Here is a 26,952-nt window from a genome sequence, read left to right as displayed (position 1 = left end):
AGAGCGAGCAGGAAAATCAAACTTTTCCCGAACCCCGCGGGGAAGAGGGCCACAACATCATGGCCACCAGCTCGCATCTTTTCCCGCCACAACTCAATCTAGCGCACAACTTCAACGTCATCGTTTTCAGCCATTCCCTCTGTTCGCTGATAGGAACGCCAAAGATTTGACCGGAGATAACCCAAGAATATACTGCAAACCCAGACGGTGTACTGAAGGAAAATAGAGAAACGCACCCCGTGAACTCAGACTTCCGAGTTGGGAAGTCGGAGAACATCACAGTATTGTCCAACTTCTATCTGTGGACACGTTGTTTGTATGCACAAAAACAACCAAATGCGTTGTTATCAACTGGTATTGCTAACAATGGCTAACCTGGCTAGAGCTTTAACCCCACAGTGAATTCCGACTTGTTAAATGGGTGTGACATCATTCTGAGCTACAGCTTCCGATTTCCAAGGTAAATGGAACGCACTATAAAACAATCCCATGGAACACACATCCGTTTCCTGGGTGAAAGACTTTGATTTTCCCCAGGAAGCAAACTCCGCTCCCCGGCTTTAAGGCTCTGTGTTTTATGACCCACCCATCCCCCCCAACTTCCTCCCTACAAGGTCCACAGTGTTCTTATAAAGCAGCAGTCAATGTGGTACATACAGCAAAAAATGTGGAATACATATGAATAACAGTATGTTACTTGCCGTACCTATATCGTAGCCTGTACAGTGATGTCATCACACTCGCAGATTTTTAAAAAACTTGCTTCAAAAACAGACTTTTAGCACTAAAGACAAACAAAGGTTTTTGCAGTGCGCTAGCATAATTTATGCTTATTTAGTCAACTCAGTTTTTGTGCATTTAGACAAGTAGAACTGCATGCCTAATATGCATGTTTACATACTGCATAGTCTGGATCAACAAAACACTTCCAGGAAAAATCCTGACATCTGTCTCTTATCTTCCGCTCTCACTGTGTTGCCATTCTCGAACTCTGTTCACTTCGGGAAGCAACACCAAACTTCGAACTAGCAAGCACTACACTGGCAAGAGCAAATGACGTTTAACCATGTATCGAGCTGATTTAAATAGCTCACGTTATTGTGTGTGTTGTTTTGCAGAGCCATCGTCGCTGTGTCCGGAGCTTAGCGCCGGCCAAGACCATTGTGATTGGTTTAAAGAAATGCAAACAACCCAGTGCATTTTTGTTTTCTGTTTTTTTCCACCTATCCCAGAATGTATCTGTGGTATAGCCAGACCTTACTCCTGATAGGTCTGGCAATGCAAGACTACATATTGCGAAACTTCATTAACAGTCATTTACTAAATGTATTTCCCTAAAGGAGACACTGCCAAAACAGTTCAGTAACTTTTCAGTACCTTGGTACTTTTCTTTGGTATCCCTGACATTTGCAGACGCCTCACCAGCAACCAGACTTTCTAAATATTTAAACACAAGCAGTCTACAACAGTTTATACCCAGTCTGAATTTCTGAGAGGTTGGTACTTCAGACCATCAGCATAACTCACTTTCACTGTTCCCATCAACAATAACATTGGATGCATTTAGAAACACATCACAGCAGAGTTTGAGCCTGGAAAGCTCAGCACAAGAATGTACCATAGAAATAAAATTAATAGAGAGGACATTCCCGGTCCGCTAAGCCACTGCTGCTTGGTCTAACAATCCCTCGTTCTTACCCTCCGGAGAACGTCCTCCCAAACGGCATCTGCCTGTCCTCTCAGCCAGCGGCAACAGATTTTACCAACAAGTTCCCGAAACCAACGACGATATGGTATTTGATCCTACCCACAAATGTAAGACAGTTCTATCATGACTTTCTATATAAAGCTTTGTGTATGCATGGAAGCCATTTAGAATTTAGACAAGAGTCCTACACTCAAGATCATCATGTAAAGAATAAATGAAAGAATGGTTTCAGGGAAACTTTCCACATTTACTGCACACTTTTAGTACAAGGACACTACCAGCGTGTATGCATGTTTGTGCCCATTTACCCCGAATGTACATTTTTCTAGGAATAATAATTTTCCAAAGCATTTTAAACAATTTTTTTCCTTGTGATCAAAAAAGTCAGGCTGCTAATTACTAAACTGCTAATTTTTCCATAACCACTTAAAATACTATTTCTAAGTGTCAAAATCATAGCAGGGCACCTCAGATAGGTCAACCGTCAAACTACTGTTCTAAGGGCTTACCTTTTTTTGTTACATTAACAGTAACTGGTAAAACTAATCCAAGTGGGTCAAGGCGTGGTCACACTAGCTTTTTAAATATTGAAATGTTGAGGTGAAATCAATTAATTTCAATTCAAGTTGATTTCTAAGTGGATTTATTCATTTATCCCAGGATAGTGTAATCTACAATACATCTAAAAATGTTTCTTTTATGTATGTGTGTTCTGATTTGACTGAGTTGTGATTCCAAGAAAGTGTATGACTTTTGGTTAAAGCAATCAGTCTGTAAAGTGTAATAAGGTATCGTAACCAGCTCCCCGATATGTGCGTCACAGCTGCAGCTCCAACACTTCCTGTTGTTAGTACCTGCATGCACCTGTCCCTTTCACCACAAAAGTGACTTCCAATAAGTTCATTCAACCATGAAGGTAAAAACTATATATATATATATTTATTTATATATATATATATATATATATATATATATATATATATATATATATATTTATTTATTTATTTATATATATATATATTTAGTATTTATATATATATATATATATATTATGTATATATATATATATATATATATATTTATTTATATATATATATATATATATTTATATATATTATATATATATTAGTATATATTTATGTATTTATGTATTTATATATGTATTTATGTATTTATATATATATATATATATATATATATATATATATATATATATATATATATATATATATTTATTTATTTATTTTTTCTTTTTTTTCCATTTATTACTTAAAGAAGTGTCATAAAACACAGCGCATTCAAGCCGCTTTCCCGGGGAAAACAAAGGACTTTCAACCCTTAAATGCCTCTCTCTTGGGAGTGTTTTAAACCCAACCACATCATTTGTGTGTCCTTGTGATACCTACAAGGCTAGTTAGGTAACTTCTAGTCTCACATTGCCTAGTCTATATCCACGATATTCCACTTCCGGGATTGCTCCATTGCCGACGGAAATTCCGCCGGATTTCACTCATTTAGGCCGGATATTGGTTACCTTGGGCTTCCTTTAGCTCACACAGTCACAGCTTGAGAACCTTTGTGTTATACCATTTTATTAGACTATGAATCCAAAACTACGGACCAGAAGTTTGAGGTTTTGAGTCACTTTTTGTCTCATGACTTCCTCAGTTAGCCTGTAGTTTAAAATATTTATAAAAGTTGTTCGAAACTTCATGCCCTCGGCTTAAGCACAGAATCCTGCAGAGAGAAAGAGCGAGAAAGAAATCAGTTCTGTCTGACATCAAGCATCTTAATTTCATGATTTAATCAGACAGGTTTAAAAGGTGTAGCACCGTTCTTGGGGTCGTAGATGAAGTCTGGTTCTCTGGAGAAGCCGAGGCAGCTCGCCTGCTGCTTGAAATGTTCGAGTTCGGAGTCCTTCACGGTGGACTCTTTGCCTGGAAACATAGCAAAAATAAATGAGTATTTAGATATAAAATGTTATTTTCTCTCAGGCTCGTTCCTTCCTACCTATCAAATAAATGGCACGAACGTTGACCTCCTCCACTGTAACGTCTATGTTGAAGTTTAATTGCTGTAATAACTTGTCGAGGTTTCTGACGGTGGTGTTGACGTTCAAGATGAAACAGCCGTCACAGCTCGGCAGCAAGTGGAATTCCGAAAAGACCATGTCGCCCACTGAGGACAGAAACACAGTTTACACCTTACACAGCGTCTGTACTTTGACGTATTTTGTAGAGAAACTGAATATTTGAGCGGTAAATCACACACTTCACATTTGATTGGACCGCTAAAAAGTGGGAAGAGTTTAGGTCAGTTCTGAGGGTTGTTGGCATCGGCTCAACACAAACTTGCCTCAAATTAGACCAGGAGCAGGACGAAAGATTAATGAGAAACTTTGCTGATTTTCAAACTGCTCTGTCACTGCAGCACTGGCAGTACATGCAGATTAACACCATGCAGATCACCAAATACAACCAATGGTTCAAGAAGCCTTTTTGGGCATCACTAATTGAAAGACTATAAGCATCTGAAGGCAACATGATCTGCCCTGCTGGATTCTCTGACCAACAGGACTAACAAACATGTAGAAACAGTATCGTCTTTGATAGGGTATCTTACCTGACCCTGATGCAGTGTTGCCATCAATGGTTACATTGATAGCTAGGTCCACACAGGTTCCATTTCTGAGGAAAACAACAAGAGGAATAGGTGAGTTCAAATTCTGACAGAGCTGTTTTACGACTTTCCTATCCATGTTGTCTTAAAACATTAAGATTTCTTCACTTATGATTACTGAATGACATTTAAAAGCTTGGAAAAGGTTAGTTAGTGGATGTTAAGTTAGGATTGTTTCATCAAACTTCTTCCGAGATCAAGATTTGACCTTTAAGCCAATGCATCCAAGAAGTATGTAATTTAACAATAATCAAAATACGACTCCTGAGCTCTCATGTTGGGTTTGGATGAGTCTGGATCAACGGAAGTACATTTCTAGAATAACTGCCCGACATCTGGATGTCCCTCCGCTTCCGTTCTCTGTTGCCATTCACAAAACCACTGCTTAAGGGAAACAACAGCAAACTTGGAGCTAGCAAGTTTCACACTGAAAATGGCAAGTTTTGAAGAAAAAGCCCAATCAGAGCTTGTATGGGCCTTTCATCAGTAAAGTTAATCAGTTAAAGAGAGAGTTAAAGGAGGTAGTGAAGAGCCTACCCCCCAAAACATCCTTTCTTTCTTTTATTTGCAGCGTACCACCACTGTCCAGGATGCATCGGACAGTTGTGAACCAAGGGGTAAGCTTCTCCTCACAACACATAGAGCCATTTTGATGCTAACTAGCACTCACCCCCCGTTAGCATTCCATTGACTGTCATTCATTTTGACGTCACTTTGACAGCGAATAACTTTACATCTGAAGTGTTTAAAAACTTTATTTGTCCATTGTTTATTTCTAAAGAAACACGACAATGTATAAAAGGCTCCATTACCTTGTATCTCACGTTATGGCTCCGTAGCAGGTGTTTTTGTAAAAATAGGATAACGATTGTGCCATAACCATGGGACTTACTGTTGCATAGTAGAGGAATTACCGTCTAGTACAGGAGAAGCTCGCAGGCAGTTTCGACTTACATTAGCTGTTTAAGTGTAATTACTAATGTTAACTAGCATTTTAGTTAGCAATAATTAGCCTGTGCCTATGTTATCTCCTTACATATACATACGCTCTCCGTCTCTGCAATATTCGGAATGATTGAGATTTCTCTTGGCACAGCTACCAGAAGACTTACAACTTTCAGACAGGTTGCTCACGTCACATTATGTCGTCTCTCTCAGTTGGAGGCTGCGCCGTAACGCTCAGCGCTCACCGAAAAAGTGCTTCTAATATCCTTCACTGGTCTCTGTCCAGAGCAACGGGATCTGTTGGTTCATTCTATATGCAGTCTATGCTGTGAACTGGGGCCATTAGCGGTGTCAGTGTTGTGATGTCGGAAATTGTAGAGTAAGGTCTGGCCCCTCCACACATGGTCAGGGGTTGTTTGCCTTTCTTTAAACCAATCACAATTGTCTTGGCCGGCGCTAATCTCCAGTCGCAAAGACAGTGGATCTGTAAAATTTTCTTGGGGAGGAACTTGTTTTGTTGGAACATTTGCACCCCGCTAAAGAATACGTCACATACAATATTAAATAAAGTTAACTGTTCACTCGATACAGTAACTTGAGCTATTTAAATTAGCTGGATATTTGGTTGAATGTAATTTGCTCTTACCACTGTATCAAGTGTGTACTTTGTCGACAACAAATCCTTCCCAAAACGTCCCAGTTAGAGAGTACCGTATTGGTCCGAATATAAGACTTTTTTTCCCCTGGAAATACGTCTGAAAAAGTGGGTCATCTTATATTTGGGGTCTAGACTTTCAGCTGTTCAAGTCGCAGAGGCTGGTTTTAGAACGTAATGGACGTCACCTGTTTTAACAATCAATAGAGAAGTCAGCTGGTAAAGTCAGCTACAACTATAGAAATTAAATGATCCATAATCCATTTTATTTTAATGTTACAAACAGCTGGTCGAAATGGCAGAGTTTTAGAAAGAGCCTCAACGACCGCCCAAAAGCACTGTAACGTTATATGGTCAAGCGAGATAGAGAGTGACTGAAGAGGGGGAGCACCCAGCGGCGTCAGAACAAAGCCGGGAATCAGAGAAATAAGTGTTTTCGCTGATATTTATCACTAGAAATGTAACTGTAGCAAGCATCTCAATATCACTAACGTTATCCACATTCATATTTAGACGCAACAAATGATATATCCAGCTACAGAAAAGTCTAAAAGTCGGAAGTTAGAACGGAAGTACAACGAGGCGTTGTCATGGATACACCGTCTAAATATACAAACAGCCAGATAAAATCCTACCATGGTCCTCATAGCGGCCGCTTCCATGAGATTGACAGGAGAGTGTGTGATTATGTGTCCAAAAAACAAAATGATGGGATGCCCTTTACCAGAACAGTCATTCAGCTGAAGGCCTTGGAAATATTTACCGTTAATTTAAATGTGACACTTTCATCTAAAAAAAGTATTTAAAAGATGTTAAAAACAGCCTACCTTGTTTTATTCTGTGTTTTTATTAGAATTATTTTCAAATAATTTTTTTTTCTTTATAAAAAACAAGATTTGTTCTTCAAAAAAGTATTTTTCCAAAAATGAGTCTTGAAAGAGTGGGGGTCGTCTTATAATCAGGGGCGTCTTAAATTCGGACCAATACGGTAAATGCCCTAAACATATTCGTTGTAAATCTTTACAACCATTCACCGAAAGAACCAAGCAGGCCTGCCTGGTTGGACCATCCAAATCTTTCTTCAAAACTTTACATTTTCAGCATGTAACGTTAGCTTGCTAGCTCGGAGGATCCCGGTTGCTATTCCTCGAAGCGACCGGAGTTTAGGACGTAAACACAAAGAAACTGGAAGGTGAGGGACACCAGGTTAACCTCCAGCGGCGCAGCAACTATACGTTAAATGAACCGTCGTCGATCCAGACTACACTTAGGTTGATTCAAAAGGTTGTAGTGATAATAACGGAGTATCATCTGCATAGTGGTGTAACTGGATGTTATTATTAGGATATATAAGTGTAGTAAGTGTAGTGAGCCAGGAGCCGCATATAGTAAAATAATGAATAATGGATGTAAGCAGGAAAAGTAGCACTTGTTTAACAGTGTTAAATATGTGTTTTCTTCCCTCAAATGTTTTCCTAATTATAATTTGCATACATTATTATGTTGTGTATTTGTACAGTCATCAACTCACATCTTGTCCTTCTCAGATAAAATAAATACATTTGGGCTGGATGGTGATTCAGTCACATTCACCCAGACGCTCTCTGTTGCCAGTAGAAGGGCATTTAATCCTTCACCATCAACGTAACCCGCAATAGTGGTCCACCTGCCATACATCTGCACACAAAAACATGAAGTAATTTAGTCACAAGCAACATAAATATGTATATATAGCTATTGCAACTTTGGGATAAGGGCAAAAGTACCAAAAATGTCAAAAGGTACCTAGAACTAACAGAGTTTTTGCGCAAAGGTAGTGTCAGTGCAGTGGAGACATCAGAGCCAGCATTAAGGGTCTGCTGACAGATAGCCAGTGACCTTAGAAACTGGGCTGTTAGCTGCTGAGATGATAAGTCCTCACATCTTCAAAACCCAGAGGCAGTTTCAAATTGAACACATATTAGAAAACAAAATGGTTGTGTGTTGGATATATATGTGGGGATGTTTGAAAAACCTGGTTTAACAATAGCCTACTACTGTTCTAACAGGATTTCCAGAATCCCCAAACACTCAACATCTGGATGAAAAAAGGTTTGTTCACTGCACGCTAAAAATCTTTTTTCAACCAAACAAAAATTGTAGCCAGTGGCTACGTGGATTAAAAACAGAGTTACATCTTGGGAAATTGGTTAAAATATTTTTTAATTGTGTAAGGGTTTACATATTTATTTCTTATCATGCATTTATTTATCTTTAAGAGAAATGCATGCTTAACTCTGACTCAAATGTGATGCTAATCCTTGAGAAGCACAAACTGTGGAAGAACTTTCCAAAACGCTGAATAATGCTTTAATGCCTCAATGCTAATGCATAATACACAAACCCAAAGACCAAGGCAGTAGAACGATGAAGGCTTACCATTGATGGTTCAATCAGAGGCAAAGGCTTGACCAAGGGTCGGCATTCTTCAGGCGTCAGGGCCGAGCTGCTCAGAAACAGTCCTGCTACCAGAAAATAACTGCAGAGCCACAGATTCATGATGATACAGCTGATCAGCTTCAAAATATAACTGAAAAAAACACCAAGCACAGATGATAGCTGTCACGAAAGTCACGATGACTGAGCGTCAGAGAGGCGGTCAGCCTTTATGGAAGTAGCTAGTGGTGCAGTTACAAGCTTCTGTTGTGCAAGCAATTTCACTGCCAGCATACCTCTCTGCAGGTTCAAATGGGGTTCCAAGGTTTGCTGTGGGTGTAGGATTTCATAACACTGTTGTTTTGTGGATTAATCATTTATACTGATTTGTTTGAGTTGCCTGTGACCACCAATGCCTACATTGACTATAGTCCAACACAGGACTGCTTAAATCCAGTTAAAACCAGGACTGACCTTTGCCATATACTGCTGTAATATCCAAAACTCCATTATTTACTGTGGGTCATGGCTTCACATCTTAATGCACAATAAATTGAGAAAAACGAAAATTTGCCCAAATAAAGTTTCTTAATGGTATGATGAACACAACAAGGTTGGACTGTCTACTCTAGACTGAAATGCTTATTAAGCTGGTAGTAGGCTATGACCACGTTGTGACCGCTTTTGAGCCTGGCCAGAGTACAGATGTTACTAAAGAAGACGAGAAGATTGCTTAAAAATCTGTCTCCAACTTTCAGCTGGAGAGAACATCATGCATGCCCTCGAAACATACCCTGGATCAACGGTGAAGAGAAGAGCTAGACGTTTTTTACTATAGTCAAGGTGTGACAAAACCACCTTTACAGCCCCCACTGACGTGTGTTGTCATCATAACAAATAACTGCTATTGAAACTTTGTTTTGTACTAGTAAAATGACCAGCAGCTCAATGTCCTTTCCATCGATTTTTTTTCTATAGTTGGTACATTACAAGAGAAGAAGGAACATGTAAGACAGTTCTATCATGACTTTCTATATAAGGCTGCGTGTATGCATGGAAGCCATTCAGAATTTAGACAGAGTACTACACTCAAGATCATCATGTAAACAATAAATGAAAGAATGGTTCCAGGGAAACTTTCCACATGTACTGCACACTTTATTAGTACAAGGATACTACCAGCGTGTATGCATGTTTGTGCCCATTTACCCCAAATGTCAATTTTTCTAGGAATAATAATTTTCCAAAGCATTTTAAACATTTTTTTTTCCTTTTGATCAAAAGGAAAAAACTAAACTGCTAATTTTGTTTTTAAAAGTGTCAAACCACTGTTCTAAGGGCTTCCCTTCTTTTGTTACATTAGCAGTAACTGGTGACACTAATCCAAGCCTTAACTAACTTGGATTTATTAATTTATCCCAGGATAGTGTAATCTACAATACATCTAAAAATGTTTCTTTTATGTATGTGTGTTCTGATTTGACTGAGTTGTGACTCCAAGAAAGTGTATGACTTTTGGTTAAAGCAATCAGTATGTAAAGTGTAATAAGGTATCTTAACCAGCTCCCCGATATGTGCGTCACAGCTACAGCTCCAACACTTCCTGTTGTTAAAGTACCTGCATGCACCTGTCCCTTTCACCTCACACAGTATCTTTAGCTCACACAGTCACAACTTGAGAACGTTTGTGTTATACCATTTTATTCAACTATGAATCTAAAACTACGGCCCAGACGTTTTATGTTTTAAGTCACTTTTTGTCTCTTGACTTCGTGAGTTAGCCTATAGTTTAAAATATTTATAAAAGTTGGTCGAAACTTCATGCACTCGGCTTAAGCACAGAATCCTGCAGAGAGAAAGAGCGAGAAAGAAATCAGTTCTGTCTGACATCAAGCATCTTAATTTCATGATTTAATCAGACAGGTTTAAAAGGTGTAGCACCGTTCTTGGGGTCGTAGAGGAAGTCTGGTTCTCTGGAGAAGCCGAGGCAGTTCGCCTGCTGCTTGAAATGTTCGAGTTCGGAATCCTTCAGGGTGGACTCTTTGCCTGGAAACATAGCAAAAATGAATGAGTATTTTAGATATAAAATGTTATTTTCTCTCAGGCTCCTTCATACCTACCTATCAAATAAATGGCACGAACGTTGACCTCTTCCCCTGTAACGTCTATGTTGAAGTTTAATTGCTGAAATAACTTGTCGAGGTTTCTGGCGGTGGTGTTGACGCTCAAGATGAAACAGCCATCACAGCTCGGCAGCAAGTAGAATTCCGAAAAGACCAAATCCAAAGACCAAGGCAGTAGAACGATGAAGGCTTACCATTGATGGTGCAATCAGAGGCAAAGGCTTCACCAAGTGTTGGCATTCTTCAGGCGTCAGGGCCGAGCTGCTCAGAAACAGTCCCGCTACCAGAAAATAACTGCTGAGCCACAGATTCATGATGATACAGCTGATCAGCTTCAAAATATAACTGAAAAAAACCACCAAGCACAGATGATAGCTGTCACGAAAGTAACAATGACTGAGTGCCAGAGAGGCGGTCAGCCTTTATAGAAGAGGCTAGTTAGGCGCAGTTACAAGCTTCTGTTGTGCTAGCGATATTTCACTGCCAGCATACCTCTCTGCAGGTTCAAATGGGGTTCCAAGGTTTGCTGTGTGTGTAGGATTTCATAACACTGTTGTTTTGTGAATTAATCATTCATACTGATTTGTTCAAGAGGTCCTGGCTGCAGGCCTCCATTGTGAGGTCGCTACCGCAGCAGGCTCCACTCTCAAGCCACTTCCACTCTCAGGACAGGAAACACACGGGATGCATTTCAAAATAAAATCACTTCCGGTTGAATCGCTTTCCTCACAAATGCATTAATTAGTAAACAATATGATGTAAAATCTATCAATTCCTTGTCTATAGTATATATCGTTTTTATTTATATAGTAAACTTTTGTTTTGTTTGTCATTTTTGTTCTGTGTTTTCCTTTTATGTTGCGCATGAGCCCCAACGTGGGCATTTTGATTTATTCTGTCCAAAAAAGCCATCCATAACCTATTAATTCAAAGAAAAAAATAAAGCTTTTGATTTGGACAATTGAAGCATTAGCCTTTGTCTTTTTCAAAACACTTCTCATTAATGATTGCCATATATGTAGACTAATATACACTGCACTGCGTAACTTTACAACTTAGTCATTATGAAAAACAAATGGGTGATATGACTCGGGGCTCAATTGTCTTTTTAGCCTACTATAAAGCTGAGGATCTTGAAAAGAGGTCGTCAAATAATTGATCAATGAAAACAATGTAGGGCAGGACTAACTGGTCAGTGCACACATTTTCTTTTAAGTTATTACTCATATTCATAAGCCAACATCTCATAAGATGTCATAGGCCTATACATTTTATTGTGTACTATACAGTATATACAGTACTTCGCTGCCTTTTCATTATCATTTAACTTTGACTTTATTGCACTGCTCTTTTTCTATATATTTTTTTCAATTTGTTTTTCTGTTGTATTATTCTGTAATTTTATTCTTAACCACCATACATTTCATTTTTGGTCCTATGTCTATGCTAATTATGTTATTGTGCTGCTGGAACACCTAAGTACCACTAGATACAACCCTAACTCTTGATATCTACAGTATAATCCAAGTGAATTATTAAGTGATCAATGAGAAAAACAAAAAACACACCAAGTCACAACATGATCAAATGTTCTGTAGCCCTTTGTTCTCGAACACAAACTCACTCATCTGTGTCACATTCACAATAGGCCAAATTATGTCTTTTGTCCATTATTTCCTCACATAATTTTCACATGTCCTCAGTGCTGTAAAATGTGAATTTGAAGGGCTCCAGGATTGATTCCTTTTCATGGTCATCCACTTCATCTTTCCACAACCTCCCATACTGCAGAGCAGCCTCAGCCTGGTTCTCCTCCCTCATGTACAGAACATCAGGCAGGTCCACTTTGGGGGCAGTGTAACTGACTGCAATATATTGTGCAGCGTTCCACTGCAGGCTTTCCACCACATGGAATGATGCATCTAAAAAGGATATAAAATGCATCATGTTTGAATTATAGTACATGAACTTCAATTCAAAATTAATGTATACAACCTGCAAACTTAGATTGTCTTTGCTTACAGGTAAAATGGCCACTTGCACCAGGTACTGTAAAGGAGGCCTTACTTATGTAGAAGTAGTAATAATGACTACGAAAATACTTCACTACGGGTTAAAGTCCGGCATTCAAAAACGTACTTAAGTGAAAGTGGCTAAAACAAGACACTTAAGTAATTTAGTATGTTATGTTAGAAGCAAAATATACTCAAGTATCAAAAATAAAAGTACTGATGGTGCAGAAGCATGCTATTTCTCAGTAATTTCAGTGACTATTCGTTTTGTTTATATACTGTAGCATACAACAGATGTGGAAAAATAAAAATAAAATGTGCCATGTAGTCCTGCCACATTTTGATCACTTGTGCACTTAAACAGGTGATATCACTAATTAGCTAGTTGACCTCTGGCAAAACATCATGGTGTATTGCATCGTGTTGGTAGCTTGGCTGTCTCACATATCACGTTTGTGAGTTCAGAAAGACACATTTTCAACTTTGTGACGATGCCCAGCTAATGCAAGGAGAGTTTACAAAAATGTGTTATAACGATATATACAAAACAAATGCGAGCAGTTACTTTACGTTATGCACTAAAACGTGAATAATCACTGAGAACTTAAGGTGTTGATGCTAACCGCCATTGGTGAAAGTTAACTTTGACGTTATCTAACTTAGCTTCAAAACGACAACCCAACCGACATGTAACATTCGGTAATTTGCATCATTAATGACTTCTATAACGTTACTATTTTACGGCACCTATATTGACGAAGAACACAAGAAACCATGCATTTACTTTCTGTGGACATATGCTGACTCGCTGGTCTCCATAGAATTAAAAGGCAGGTAAAATCGACATTTAAAAAAGCACTTCCCGTCCTGATAGTGGAGGTGTTCTGACAGTGGGGCCTGCACCGGAAGCTACCTCACAGTGGAGGCCTGCAGCCAGGTGCCTCTCGATTTGTTTGAGTTGCCTGTGACCACCAATGCCTAACTTGACTATAGTCCAACACAGGACTGCTTAAATCCAGTTAAAACCAGGACTGACCTTTGCCATATACTGCTGTAATATCCAAAACTCCATTATTTACTGTGGGTCATGGCTTCACATCATAATGCAAAATAAATTCAGAAAAAGAACAATTTGCCCAAATAAAGTTTCTTAATGGTATGATGAACACAACAAGGTTGGACTGGCTACTCTAGACTGAAATGCTTATTAAGCTGGTAGTAGGCTATGACCATGTTGTGACCGCTTTTGATCCTGGCCAAAGTACAGATGTTACGAAAGAAGATGAGAAGATTGCTTAAAAATCTGTCCCCAACTTTCAGCTGGAGAGAACATCATGCATGCCCTCGAAACTTGCCCTGGATCAACAGTGAAGAGAAGAGCTAGACGTTTTGCACTATAGTCAAGGTGTGAGAAAACCAGCGATTGTATTATACTTGTCTACATTTAAAAAAAAAACAATCTCTTGAGTTAGACTTGAAGGCAGCTCAATACTTATTTAAAATAAAATCTATTTTGTGTTTGTCAAAGTTATCAGTGTATCAACCATTTACTACCAGTTGCCACCAATTTGACTCCCAGAATTCTAGTGCCTGTTCTAGTTACTTTGTACCACTTGGTACTAATTCTACCCAATTCTGTCAATTGTACTAATTAATAATGGGCAATGTAGATATTGCATTAAAGATCAGCCACTTCTTTCTATAACAGTCGAGAACCCTTTTGCAATTATGTAAGCACATAATGTCATCTGAAAACTACTGCCCTGATTAAAAAGCAATGCAACTGATCTCAGCTGGTATTCTGTCTGTAATGGAGTGGAATGGAAATTTCTAAGTGACCCCAAACTTTTGACCGGTAGTGTACATTGTTGGGAAGTGATTGTCTTCATACAGTCAGTCTCAGCCAGCTGCAACAGACTTTACCAACAAGTTCTCCAAACCAACCAAAATATGATTTATTTGTTCCTACCCACAAATACAACCCACAGGAGTGGTTTTATCAATTAGTGCCCCTAGCGTTGGCATTAATACAACGTCATGTCTAAACCAGAGAACGTTGGTCTCAGTTTTGAACGTAAAGTTTGCAATTTTAAACAGTTCTTTAACATTGTGAAATGGTCGCAGTTTGGTTATGTTCAGGCACTACTTAGTTAAGTTTAGTAAAAGTTCATGGTTTGGGTTAAAATCAGACGTTACTTCACTTCCTGAAGGTTACGCACGTCACGCTGAACGAGAAGATTAAGTTAAAAAATAACTGTTTACTTTTATCCTTAAACCCCAGTCTTCCGGGTGAAAGTCCTGTGCTTGTTTGACCAATCCACCACCCCAACCGACCCTGAAATGTAAATATAGGTCGTAATTGTTGCTTGTACAAGCAACTTTTGGGAGCGTTTTTCAGGATAGGACAGTCTCCCCTTTACAGCCCCCACTGACGTGTGTTGTCATCATGACAAATAACTGCTATTGAAATTTTGTTTTGTACTAGTAAAATGACCACAGCAATCAGCTCAATGTCCTTTCCATACATTTTTTCTATAGTTTGTACATTACAAGAGAAGAAGGAACATGTAAGACAGTTCTATCATGACTTTCTATATAAGGCTGCGTGTATGCATGGAAGCCATTCAGAATTTAGACGGAGTACTACACTCAAGATCATCATGTAAACAATAAATGAAAGAATGGTTTCAGGGAAACTTTCCACATTTACTGCACACTTTATTAGTACAAGGATACTACCAGCGTGTATGCATGTTTGTGCCCATTTACCCCAAATGTAAATTTTTCTAGGAATAATAATTTTCCAAAGCATTTTAAACAGTTTTTTTCCTTGTGATCACAAAAGTCAGGCTGCTAATTACTAAACTGCTATTTTTTTTTTAAACTAACTAACTTCCTCAGTTAGCCTATAGTTTAAAATATTTATAAAAGTTGGTCGAAACTTCATGCCCTCGCCTTAAGCACAGAATCCTGCAGAGGGAAAGAGAGAGAAAGAAATCAGTTCTGTCTGACATCAAGCATCTTAATTTCATTATTTAATCAGACAGGTTTAAAAGGTGTAGCACCGTTCTTGGGGTCGTAGATGAAGTCTGGTTCTCTGGAGAAGCCGAGGCAGTTCGCCTGCTGCTTGAAATGTTCGAGTTCGGAATCCTTCACGGTGGACTCTTTGCCTGGAAACATAGCAAAAATAAATGAGTATTTTAGATATAAAATGTTATTTTCTCTCAGGCTCCTTCATACCTACCTATCAAATAAATGGCACGAATGTTGATCTCTTCCCCTGTAACGTCTATGTTGATGTTTAATTGCTGTAATAACTTGTCGAGGTTTCTGGCGGTGGTGTTGACGCTCAAGATGAAACAGCCGTCACAGCTCGGCAGCAATCGGAATTCCGAAAAGACCATGTCACCCACTGAGGACAGAAACAAAGTCAGAACAGTTTAAAGTCCTTTAAACCTTTAGCATCTGTACTGTGATGTATTTTCTAGAGAAACAGAATATTTGAGCGGTAAATCATACACTTCACATTTGATTGGACCGCAAAAATGTGGGAAGAGTTTACTTCCCTCAACCAGAGCAGGAGCAGGACGAAAGATTAATGGGAAACTTTGCTGATTTTCAAACTGCTCTGTCACTGTAGCACTGGCAGTACATGCAGATTAACACCATGCAGATCACCAAATACAACCAATGGTTCATGAAGCCTTTTTGGGCATCACTAATTGAAAGACTATAAGCATCTGAAGGCAACATGATCTGCCCTGACGAATTCTCTGACCAACAGGACTAACAAACATGTAGAAACAGTATCGTCTTTGATAGGGTATCTTACCTGACCCTGATGCAGTGTTGCCATCAATGGTTAAATTGACAGCTAGGTCCACACAGGTTCCATTTCTGAGGAAAACAACAAGAGGAAAAGGTGAGTTCATATTCTGACAGAGCTGTTTTATGACTTTCTTATCCATGTTGTCTTAAAAAGTTAAGATTTCTTCCCTTATGAATACTGAATGACATTTGAAAGCTTGGAAAAGGCTAGTTAATGGACCTTAAGTTAGGATTGTTTCGTCAAACTACTACCGAGATCAAGATTTGACCTTTAAAGGAACATGCCGACTTATTGGGATTTTAGCTTATTCACCGTAACCCCCAGAGTTAGATAAGTCTATACATACCCTTCTCATCTCCTTGCGTGTTGTAACTCTGTCCGACGGCTCCTCCGGTAGCTTAGCCTAGCACGGATCCTGAAGGTAATCGGTTCCAACTAGCCAACTGCTCCGAATAACTGACAAAATAACGGCAACTTGTCCCTTTTTACATGTTGTGATTTGTATAGTCACAGCATGTACAAATAACAAGGTCACATGAGACACCGCCATCTTCTAACCGTATATAAACTGGGAACGATATATTCACAGAAAGGCGAAGCATTGCTACTCTGCTCGGGGCTTCTCAGGTGCTGCAAGCATATCACTCCGCCCAAGTAGCAGAAGTAGCACTGCTTCGCCTTTCTGAGAATACAGTTCCCAGTTTATATACGGTTAGATGATGGCTGTGTGTTATGTGACCTTGTTATTTGTACACGCTGTGACTATACAAATCACAACATGTAAATAGGAACATGTTGGCGTTACTTTGTCACTTAATTGGAGCAGTAGGCTAGTTGGAGCCGATTACCTTCAGGATCTGTGCTAGGCTAAGCTACCGGTGGAGCCGTCGGACAGAGTTACAACACACACGGAGATGAGAAGGGTATGTATGGACTTATCTAACTCTGGGGGATACGGGGAATAAGCTAAAGTCCCAATAAGTCGGCATGTTCCTTTAAGCCAACGCAGACAAGAAGTATGTCATTTACCGATATTCAAAATATGACTCCTGAGCTCTCATGTTGGGTTTGGATGAATCTGGATTAACGGAAGTACATTTCCAGGATAATTGCTTGACATCTGGATGTCCCCCCGCTTCCGCTCTCTGTGTGTTGCTGTTCACAAAACCACTTTGCTTAAGGGAAACGACAACAAACTTCGAGCTAGCAAGCTTCATGCTGAAAATGGCAAGTTTTGAAGAAAAAGCCCAACCAGAGCTTGTATGGGCCTTTCATCAGTAAAGTTAATCAGTTAAAGAGAGAGTTAAAGGAGGTTGTCAAGAACCTCCCCCCAAAAAAAACCTTCTTTCTTTCTTTTATCTGCAGCGTACCACCACTGTCCAGGATGCATCGGATGGCTTTGGAGTGTGGCTGTGAACTGGGGCCATTAGCGATGTCAGTGTTGTGACATTGGTTATTGTAGAGTAAGGTCTGGCCCCTCCACACATGGTCAGGGGTTGTTTGCCTTTCTTTAAACCAATCACAATTGTCTTGGCCAGCGCTAATCTCCAGTCGCAAAGACAGTGGATCTGTAAAATGTTCTTGGGGAGGAACTTGTTTTGGTGGAACATTTGCACCCGGCTAAAGAAAACGTAACATACAATATTAAATAAAGTTAACTGTTTACACAATATAACTTGAGCTATTTAAATTAGCTGGATACTTGGTTGAATGTAATTTGCTCTTACCAGTGTATCAAGTCTGTACTTTGTCGACAACAAATCCTTGCCAATCCGTCCCAACCCGTCCCAGTTAAAGAGTACCGTATTGGTCCGAATATACGTTTTTTTCTTCCTGGAAATAGCTCTGAAATAGTGGGGTCGCCGTTCTATTTGGGGTCTAGACTTTCAGCTGTTCAAGTCGCAGAGGCTGGTTTAACAACGTAAGGGACGTCACCTGTTTCAACAGCCAATAGAGAAGTCAGCTGGTAAAGTCAGCTATAATTATATAAATGAAATTATCCATAATCCATTTTATTTTAATGTTACAAACAGCTGGTCGAAATGGCAGAGTTTTAGATGGCACCTCAACGAACGCCCGAAAGCACTGTAATTTTATATGATCAAGCGAGATAGAGAGTACAACGGTACACCGTCTAAAAATACGAACAGCCAGAGAAAATCTTAACGTGGTCCTCAAAGCGGCCGCTTCCAAGAGATTGACAAGAGAGTGTGTGATTACGTGTCTAAAAAATGAAATGATGGGATGCCCATTACCAGAGCAGTCATTCAGCGGAAGGCCTTGGAAATATTTACCGTTAATTTAAATGTGACACTTTCATCTAAAAAAATTTATTTAAAAGATGTTAAAAACAACCGTCTACCTTGTTTTATTCAATGTGTTTTTATTAGAATTATTTTCAAATAAAATTATTTTCTTTATAAAAACAAGATGTGTTCTTCAAAAAAGTATTTTTCCAAAAATGAGTCTTGAAAGAGTGGGGGTCGTCTTATAATCAGGGTCGTCTTATATTCGGAGCAATAAGGTAAATGCCCTAAACATATTCGTTGTAAATCTTTACAACCATTCACCAAAAGAACCAAGCAGGCCTGCCTGGTTGGACCATCCAAATCTTTCTTCAAAACTTTACATTTTCAGCATGTAACGTTAGCTTGCTAGCTCGGAGGATCCCGGTTGCTATTCCTCGAAGCGACCGGAGTTTAGAACGTAAACACAAAGAAACTGGAAGGTGAGGGACACCCAGCTTAACCTCCAGCGGCGCAGCAACTATCCGGTAAATTAACTGTGGTCGATCCAGACTACACTTAGGTTGATTCTAAAGGTTTTAGTGATAATGACGGAGTATCATCTGCATAGTGGTGTAACTGGATGTTATTATTAGGAAATAAGTGAGCCAGCAGCCGCATATATAAAAAATGACAAATAATGGACGTAAGCAGGAAAAGTGATCACCATTAGCACTGTTTTCTTCCCTCAAATGCTTTCTTAATTATAATTTGCATACATTATTATGTTGTGTATTTGTACAGTCATAAACTCACATCTTGTTCTTCTCAGATAAAACAACTACATTTGGGCTGGATGGTGATTGAGTCACATTCATCGAGGTGCTCTCTGTTGCCTTCTGAATGGCATCAAATCCTTCACCATCAACGTAACCCGCAATAGTGGTCCACCAGCCATACATCTGCATACAAAAGCATGAAGTAATTTAGTCACAAGCGACATAAATATTTATATAGCTATTGAAACTTTGGGATAAGGGCAAAAGTACCAACCGTTTCAAAAGGTACCTAGAACTAACTGAAAGAGTTTTTGGGCAAAGGTAGTGTCAGTGCAGTGGAGACATCAGAGCCAGAATTAAGGGGCTGCTGACACATAGCCAGTCACCTTAGCAGCTGGGCTGTTAGCTGCTGAGATGATAAGTCCTCACATCTTCAAAACCCAGAGGCAAAGTTTCAAATTGAACACATATTAGAAAACAAAATGGTTGTGTGTTGGATATATATGTGGGGATGTTTGAAAAACCTGGTTTAACAATAGCCTACTACTGTTCTAACAGGATTTCCAGAATCCTTAAACACTCAACCATCTGGATGAAAAAAGTTTTGTCCACTGCACGCTAAAAGTCTTTTAAAACAAACAAAAATGGTAGCCAGTCACTACCTGGATTAAAAACAGAGTTACATCTTGGGAAATTGGTTAAAATATATATTTTTTTTTTATTGTGCAAGGGTTTACATATTTATTTCTTATCATGCATTTATTTATCTTTAAGAGAAATGCATGCTTATCTCTGACTCAAATGTGACGCTAATCCTTGAGAGGCACAAACTGTGGAAGAACTTTCCAAAACGCTGAATAATGCTTTAATGCCTCAATGCTAATGCCTAATACACAAACCCAAAGACCAAGGCAGTAGAACGATGAAGGCTTACCATTGACGGTTCAATCAGAAGCAAAGGCTTCACCAAGTGTTGGCATTCTTCAGGCGTCAGGGCCGAGCTGCTCAGAAACAGTCCCACTACCAGAAAACAACTGCAGAGCCACAGATTCATGATGATACAGCTGATCAGCTTCAAAATATAACTGAAAAAAACACCAAGCACAGATGATAGCTGTCACGAAAGTAACGATGACTGAGCGTCAGAGAGGCGGTCAGCCTTTATAGAAGTAGCTAGTGGCATAGTTACAAGCTTCTGTTGTGCAAGCAATTTCACTGCCAGCATACCTCTCTGCAGGTTCAAATGGGGTTCCAAGGTTTGCTGTGGGTGTAGGATTTCTGTTGTTTTTGTGGATTAATTATTTATTAATTTGTTTGAGTTGCCTGTGAACACCAATGCCTACATTGACTATAGTCCAACACAGGACTGCTTAAATCCAGCTAAAACCAGGACTGACCTTTGCCATATACTGCTGTAATATCCAAAACTCCATTATTTACTGTGGGTCATGGCTTCACATCTTAATGCACAATAAATTCAGAAAAATTAAAATTTGCCTAAATAAAATTTCTTAATGGTATGATGAACACAAGAAGGTCGGACTGTCTACTCTAGACTGAAATGCTTATTGAGCTGGTAGTAGGCTATGACCACGTTGTGACCGCTTTTGAGCCTGGCCAGAGTACAGATGTTACTAAAGAAGATGAGAAGATTGCTTAAAAATCGGACACTACCAGCGTGTATGCATGTTTGTGCCCATTTACCCCAAATGTAAATCTTTCTAGGAATAATAATTTTCAAAAGAATTTTAAACATTTTTTTTTCCTTGTGATCAAAAAAGTCAGGCTGCTAATTTTTTTTTTATAAAAATAATTTTTTTGGCTGTTTTTTTTCAAAGTGTCAAACCACTGTTCTAAGGGCTTCCATTATTTTGTTACATTAACGGTAACTGGTGACACTAATCCAAGCCTTAACCAACTTGGATTTATTCATTTATCCCTGGATAGTGTAATCTACAATACATCTAAATTTTTTTCTTTTATGTATGTGTTTTCTGATTCCATTATTTACTGTGGGTCATGACTTCACATCTTAATGCAAAATAAATTCAGAAAAATGAAAATTTGCCCAAATAAAGTTTCTTAATGGTATGGTGAACACAAGAAGGTCGAACTGGCTACTCTAGACTGAAATGCTTATTAAGCTGGTAGTAGGCTATGACCATGTTGTGACCGCTTCTGGGCCTGGCCAGAGTACAGATGTTACGAAAGAAGATGAGAAGATTGCTTAAAAATCTGTCCCCAACTTTTAGCTGGAGAGAACATTATGCATGCCCTCGAAATTTGCCCTGGATCAACAGTGAAAAGAAGAGCTAGACGTTTTGCACTATAGCCAAGGAGTGACAAAACCAGTGATTGTATTATACCTGTCTACATTTAAAAAAAAAGTCTCTTCAGTTAGACTTGAAGGCAGCTGATTACTTCATTAATACAAAATGTATTTTGTATTTGTCAAAGTTATCAGTGTATCACCCATTTGCTACCAGCTGCCACCCATTTGATTCCCAGAATTCCAGTGCCTGTTCCAGTTACTTTGTACCACTTTGTACTAATTCTACCTGGGCAGAGGTTGTCTCCTCAGCTACTGGTTGTGTATGTGTGCGTATGTGTGTTATAGTGTGTGTTGTAGAGCTGCCCTGTCTGTGAGCTGGCTCTTGGGATCTCATGCAGTTACATTATTGGGAAGTGAGAGTCTTCATACAGTAACTGTGTGTGTACCTGAGTGCCAGGTGGCCCTTTGAGGCCCCGGGCTGGGAGAACACCTGCCTCTGTGCCGCCTGCAGCTCTGTATTGTCCCATGTGTTTCGGCTTCATGTTGTTGTTGTGTAACAGTTACCTTAACACGCTGCTGAAGGCTGCATGGAAACATTAGGCGTATCAGAACTAGTCAACACTATGCATCAACCCTACAACTACTTCTACCACTAATACTTTTATTTTGCTAATCATACTAAAGCCTCTATCAAAGGGTGATTTTTAGACTTTAATACATTTCACCTGTGTGCCAGACTACATTCTAATTTACCCCTTTTTAAGAACTCAACTATATGTCTTGACCTCACTATGAATAATCAACTCGTTCTTATTCCCAACTCGTTCTTATTCCCAAAAATCACCCTTTAGCATCTGTGTGGGACGCACCGGGCATAGCAGCAGTTCGACTGCGGTGCTGCAACATGATGTAGTATTAAGAGCCACAGGTAGTGAGTAGTAAGAAAGACATAAAATCCGTGTAAGCAGGTTGGTTGGGGTGGTGGACGGGTCAAACAACACAGGACTTTCACACAGGAGACCGGGGTTCATGTCACATTCTTGTCCCGTGTGTCACAGAAACATACATTTTGTAACCCCACCCACGATTTTTTCCTAAACCTAACTGTCCTGTTCTTGTGCCGCATGTCAGTTAAAGGTTAGGTTATGTATTCCCCTTTTTGAGCAGTTTTAGGCTGTTAAAAATCTAGCAGGTGATAACCACAGCTAGCCTTTGCTCAATCTAAATTCACCTAGCTTACTTATCCCTGCCTGATTCTTGTCATCGAAAACATAGGCATGTTATCCCACATGAATAAGGCAGTAAAATGCTACATAACCAGCTAAATTAAACTTGCTCAAAGATAACTATAGCCTAGCTTAGCTGAGAAGCATCGGGGCTACTTCCCACATCGCCTCTCGATTCTAGCAAAATCCACATCTTTTGGTGTGGTGGACCTGCCTTATAAATCACATTTAAGTGTATCTAATTATAGATTAATGTATAAGTTAATTAACTTGACAAGATGGCTAAATTAACACATTTTGATTGTAGATATTACATTTTCCTCAACATTCCATTAAGATTGTCTCATTCATTTTTTGAGGGAAATAAATGTCTAAAAATGCATGAAATTAAGATATGTATTTATCTGTTGTACAGTTTGGTTGACTAACTTATTCTGAACCTTTCTACCATTTGTATAACAGTGCTGTATGCTGTAAAGCAGAGATCTTCAACAGGGGGTCCGGGACCCCTAGGGGTTACTCAGAGTAGCTGCAGTACATAAGTGCATAAGTGCAGCTTATTACAGAGCTACATACAAAAGAAATCAATAACTTGTCACAAAATGTTGATTTCAAAATGATTTCATCGATTTCAAAATGGTCCTCCAGACTCTATGATCAGTATTGCATCCACAGCAACGGTCTGTTATTCACAGCAGCAGCCTGCTTTACAGAAATAACAGAAGGTAGAATGCCGTAATTGACCATAATTGAGTATATAACAAAGCCGTGTAATAATCCAAAATACAGCAGCCACTGCAGCAAGAAGTCCTGCTAGCTTCATTTATATAGAGCCACACATAATTACTTAGTATAACAGTTATTATTCTAACATGACATAATACAGGAAAAAGGGGATCAATGACAGACAGTATAACATATCGTGGCTCTATTGTAGCAAGAAATAACTAATGATCAATCACAATGCTCTACTGTGCTGCACCGGTACAAAAGGCCATTTGGCAAATATTGATTTTATTCCCCCTAAGGTATGGGCTTCACCCTACAGTCCTGTATAAGTCTGAATAATAGATTTAGCCTATTTCACAGGCCTTGAGTCAATCACAGCGCAGTGCTCTGTGTTTTCTCTGGCTCAGCTCTCTCTTTTCAGAGATCCCATTCAGCTCGAAGCCATCTACAGCGAGAGCAGAGAGCGATGAATATGTTCTATTCCACTCAATCTTTATTTTTAGGATTGAGTAGACTTACAGATGGCCTACATAAAACTGAATAGGGCTTCATTTTAACAGTGGGGCAGAGAATTGGCCAGCGTGCCATTGTGTGGTCTCTATTATGGGAATACGGGGGAGTTCAGTAATACAGCCTGTCCCTCGCTGTCCGTACACACGGCCAACATGATTTTCCATGATGATTTCTGAAATGGGTTTGTCCTCGGGGTTTGCGGCTGCGCTGCCACGCGGTCGAAGGTCGCCCTTTCTGAAGAGGAGGTGCGATTGTTTGGCTGCTGATATCACGTCTCACTCCCAAAACGATTAATTTACTGCGGCCCGTCGCCCAATTCCATCTGCTCAAGCCTTCAGCTAAATTGAAAAGGACAGGAATATAAGTTTGAACAGGAAGCGTTAAGAATTAAATTGGAGATATTATGGGGGGCTCTCCCCGTGAGATCAAATTAACACGAGCCACATGAGACGTTCTTAAGACCAAGGCGACAGGAAAATTAATCAGGAAAATGAATGGTTATAAATTAGGTGTCAAACTAGTCTGTTAAGTATGCTGGATGTTCAGAGATATCTGCTCAGTCTCGCATCTCATTTTGACCTCGGTGGCAGTCAATTTATCCCCTAATTTTATTTTAGAGCACATAAGTACATCCTGAAAATCCACATCTATCAGCTAATTTTTTCACCACCAGTTTTTCATTAAACAGACTACATGGCATTTTTGCATCCATGATCAAAACTGTGTCAGATTAGGCAATCACAGAGGAATAAAATGAATGATGTGGCTGAGAAAGTTGGCCCCCCACCAATCATAGGTTGCCATTTATCACGACTTAAGTGCTGCACACCAGTAATCGGGAAGTTGCCAGGGACTAACTTCACTTTTCGACCTGATAGTGTTGGAGGGCTGTTGCACAGGAAGTAGTTTCGCATTGCCAGACCTTCCTCCACAGTGCTGCAGAGGAGGGTCGGGCTAGTCCACACAGCATTCTGGGATAGGAGAAAAACAGTGCTCTGGTTTATTGGCATTTCTTTAAACCAATCACAATCGTCTTGGGCGGTGCCAGGTGCCGGACGCAATAACGGTGCCTCTGCAAAATAGCCTCGGGAAGGAACTTGTTTAGGTTGAACATGTGCTCGCTCAAAAGTTGTTTTAGTCATGCAACCGAAAACTCAGATTGGACAGATAGTCTAGCTAGCTGTCTGGATTTACCCTGCAGAGATCCGAGGAGCAGTTAACCATCGTCTTCATAAATGGACCGGAGTTTAGAACGCCAATACAAAAAGCGGAAGGTGACGGACATCCGGCCGAAAATGAGGGACATCCAGGGGATCTTCCGGCGGAACCGGAGCAATCCCCTAAATTAATCGTCGTCGATATAGACTACTTAGGTCCACTTTGTCCAGTCATCACAGGTTTGGAGCTTCAGCCCCTGGCTCCTCCTATTATCAACTAGTGCAAATTGCTCCTGATGGTCAGACCAGCATGGTAGCTCGCTGACATCAGTGTGTGAGTGGCAGGCCAAATGTAAAGCACTTTGCATAAAAGTATATAAGTGCAGCTGTCTCCCAAAAAGAGTGGGAACAGGCTTTCACCTGCTGCCAAAGAAAGACGGAACCTGGAGGTTTTGTGTTGATTACCGACGGCTGAATGCTCTCACCCATAAGGACGCCTACCCCCTACAATGCATCAAAGAGTCTCTTACCACCTTGTCCAAAGCAGGGACATGAATGCTAGAGGGAATTCGACAAAGCACAGACCCATGTCCAACCAAAAGAAAAATCTTTTGTAATTACATAAGATACAAATGGGGCTATAGTCTTTACCCTGAGTGATACGGGGAAGGTGCTAGCGGCACCTGTAGTGTCCAGTCCGCTCTTCCTGGTCGGGGCACCTGTGCAATGCTGGTGAGCCAATCTGCCAGACGTCCTCTGCTGCAAAAATTGTTTTATGATTAAAATATTTATTATAAAAACATACATACCATAATGGGTGAAAATTGCTAGACTCCGCCCAGACAGTTCGTTTGAAGTGTGAACACATCCATGCCCAAGTCCACTTGAACATTTTAATTTTCTTTTTTTAATTTAACCTTTATTTATCCAGGTAAGTCGATTGAGAACAAATTCTCATTTGCAACGACGGTCACCTTCACACAGTTACACATTCATACTTGGAAGCCACCCAATACAACCACAATCTGCTGGCCACTGAGCAGCTCCACTGGAGTGGTTGGGGTTAAGGGCCTTGCTCAAGGGCACCTCAGTGGTGGTAATGAGGGAGGGACAAGCGCTGCTCTTTCACTTTCCCACTTTTCCAGATTTTATCCTGTCGGTCTGGGGATTGAACCGATGACCTCCCGGTCACAAGCTCACTGCTTTAACCTTTCGGCCACCACTGTTCCCAAAATGTGGTCATTACAGTTCATGTGTTTGCATCAGGTGTAAAAACCAACTGTACTAAAACACGGAAGTTGACTCCAACTATCTACGGAGGTCCGGGGACATGTATGCCCAAATAGGCTGTTTCACATTAATGTTAAGACCCATAGCAAAACAACATGCTCTATAGGGTTGGGTATCGTTTGTTTTTTTTCCCGATACCGGTGCTAAAGCGATACTTTTAAAACGGTGCCGGTGCCTAAACGGTGCCTGAACCCATACTTTTTAAGAAAGTTAAAAAAAAGAAGAAAAAAAAGAAGGGTACTAAACAACAGTCGGCGACATTTAAGAACATCTTGTTTATTACTTCGGCCATATGGTCAAAATGAAATGATTTAATAGTAATGTACTAACTATAACTTATAATAAACAATAACTTATTTCACCAGTAAATTGCTGTTGAATGACAAAAACAACCA

General features: G+C 39.7%; 2 protein-coding genes and 1 long non-coding RNA gene across 7 annotated transcripts; 1 reads left to right on the top strand and 2 right to left on the bottom strand.

Moving 5' to 3' along the window:
• The first annotated feature begins 2,170 nt into the window (after positions 1 to 2,170).
• LOC116034721 lies at positions 2,171 to 7,787 on the top strand. Its single transcript, XR_004101188.2, has 3 exons — positions 2,171 to 2,259; positions 6,570 to 6,574; positions 7,777 to 7,787. It is a non-coding gene; the product is annotated as an uncharacterized LOC116034721 (long non-coding RNA).
• LOC116034719 lies at positions 3,283 to 26,952 on the bottom strand. 3 transcript variants are annotated; one of them, XM_035991173.1, is made up of 7 exons: positions 26,942 to 26,952; positions 10,720 to 10,870; positions 7,519 to 7,664; positions 4,331 to 4,395; positions 3,719 to 3,886; positions 3,541 to 3,645; positions 3,283 to 3,445 (listed from the first exon to the last, which is right to left on the bottom strand). In XM_035991173.1, exons 2-7 carry the CDS (start codon positions 10,837 to 10,839, stop codon positions 3,432 to 3,434), a joined length of 618 nt encoding a protein of 205 aa, XP_035847066.1. In that variant the 5' UTR covers positions 10,840 to 10,870; positions 26,942 to 26,952; the 3' UTR covers positions 3,283 to 3,431. The 3 variants fall into 3 exon arrangements, with proteins under 3 accessions (XP_035847066.1, XP_035847065.1, XP_031133277.2); XM_035991172.1 differs by lacking the exon at positions 26,942 to 26,952 and having other exon boundaries at positions 10,720 to 10,964; XM_031277417.2 differs by lacking the exons at positions 10,720 to 10,870; positions 26,942 to 26,952 and adding an exon at positions 8,406 to 8,677.
• On the bottom strand, positions 3,284 to 20,587 carry LOC116034718. Of its 3 annotated transcripts, none has more exons than XR_004894965.1 (7): positions 20,305 to 20,586; positions 19,408 to 19,553; positions 16,370 to 16,434; positions 15,782 to 15,949; positions 15,603 to 15,707; positions 15,438 to 15,507; positions 3,284 to 3,362 (listed from the first exon to the last, which is right to left on the bottom strand). XR_004894965.1 is itself a non-coding variant. In XM_031277416.2 (7 exons), exons 1-6 carry the CDS (start codon positions 20,422 to 20,424, stop codon positions 15,494 to 15,496), a joined length of 618 nt encoding a protein of 205 aa, XP_031133276.1. In that variant the 5' UTR covers positions 20,425 to 20,587; the 3' UTR covers positions 9,728 to 10,189; positions 15,463 to 15,493. The 3 variants fall into 3 exon arrangements, 2 of the variants coding, with proteins under 2 accessions (XP_031133276.1, XP_031133275.1); XM_031277416.2 differs by lacking the exon at positions 3,284 to 3,362 and adding an exon at positions 9,728 to 10,189 and having other exon boundaries at positions 15,463 to 15,507; positions 20,305 to 20,587; XM_031277415.2 differs by lacking the exon at positions 3,284 to 3,362 and having other exon boundaries at positions 15,419 to 15,507; positions 20,305 to 20,585.

This window comes from Sander lucioperca, chromosome 14 (genome assembly GCF_008315115.2).
Source record: "Sander lucioperca isolate FBNREF2018 chromosome 14, SLUC_FBN_1.2, whole genome shotgun sequence".
Classification (NCBI taxonomy): Eukaryota; Metazoa; Chordata; class Actinopteri; order Perciformes; family Percidae; genus Sander; species Sander lucioperca.
This window is presented reverse-complemented; position numbering and strand designations above follow the sequence as displayed.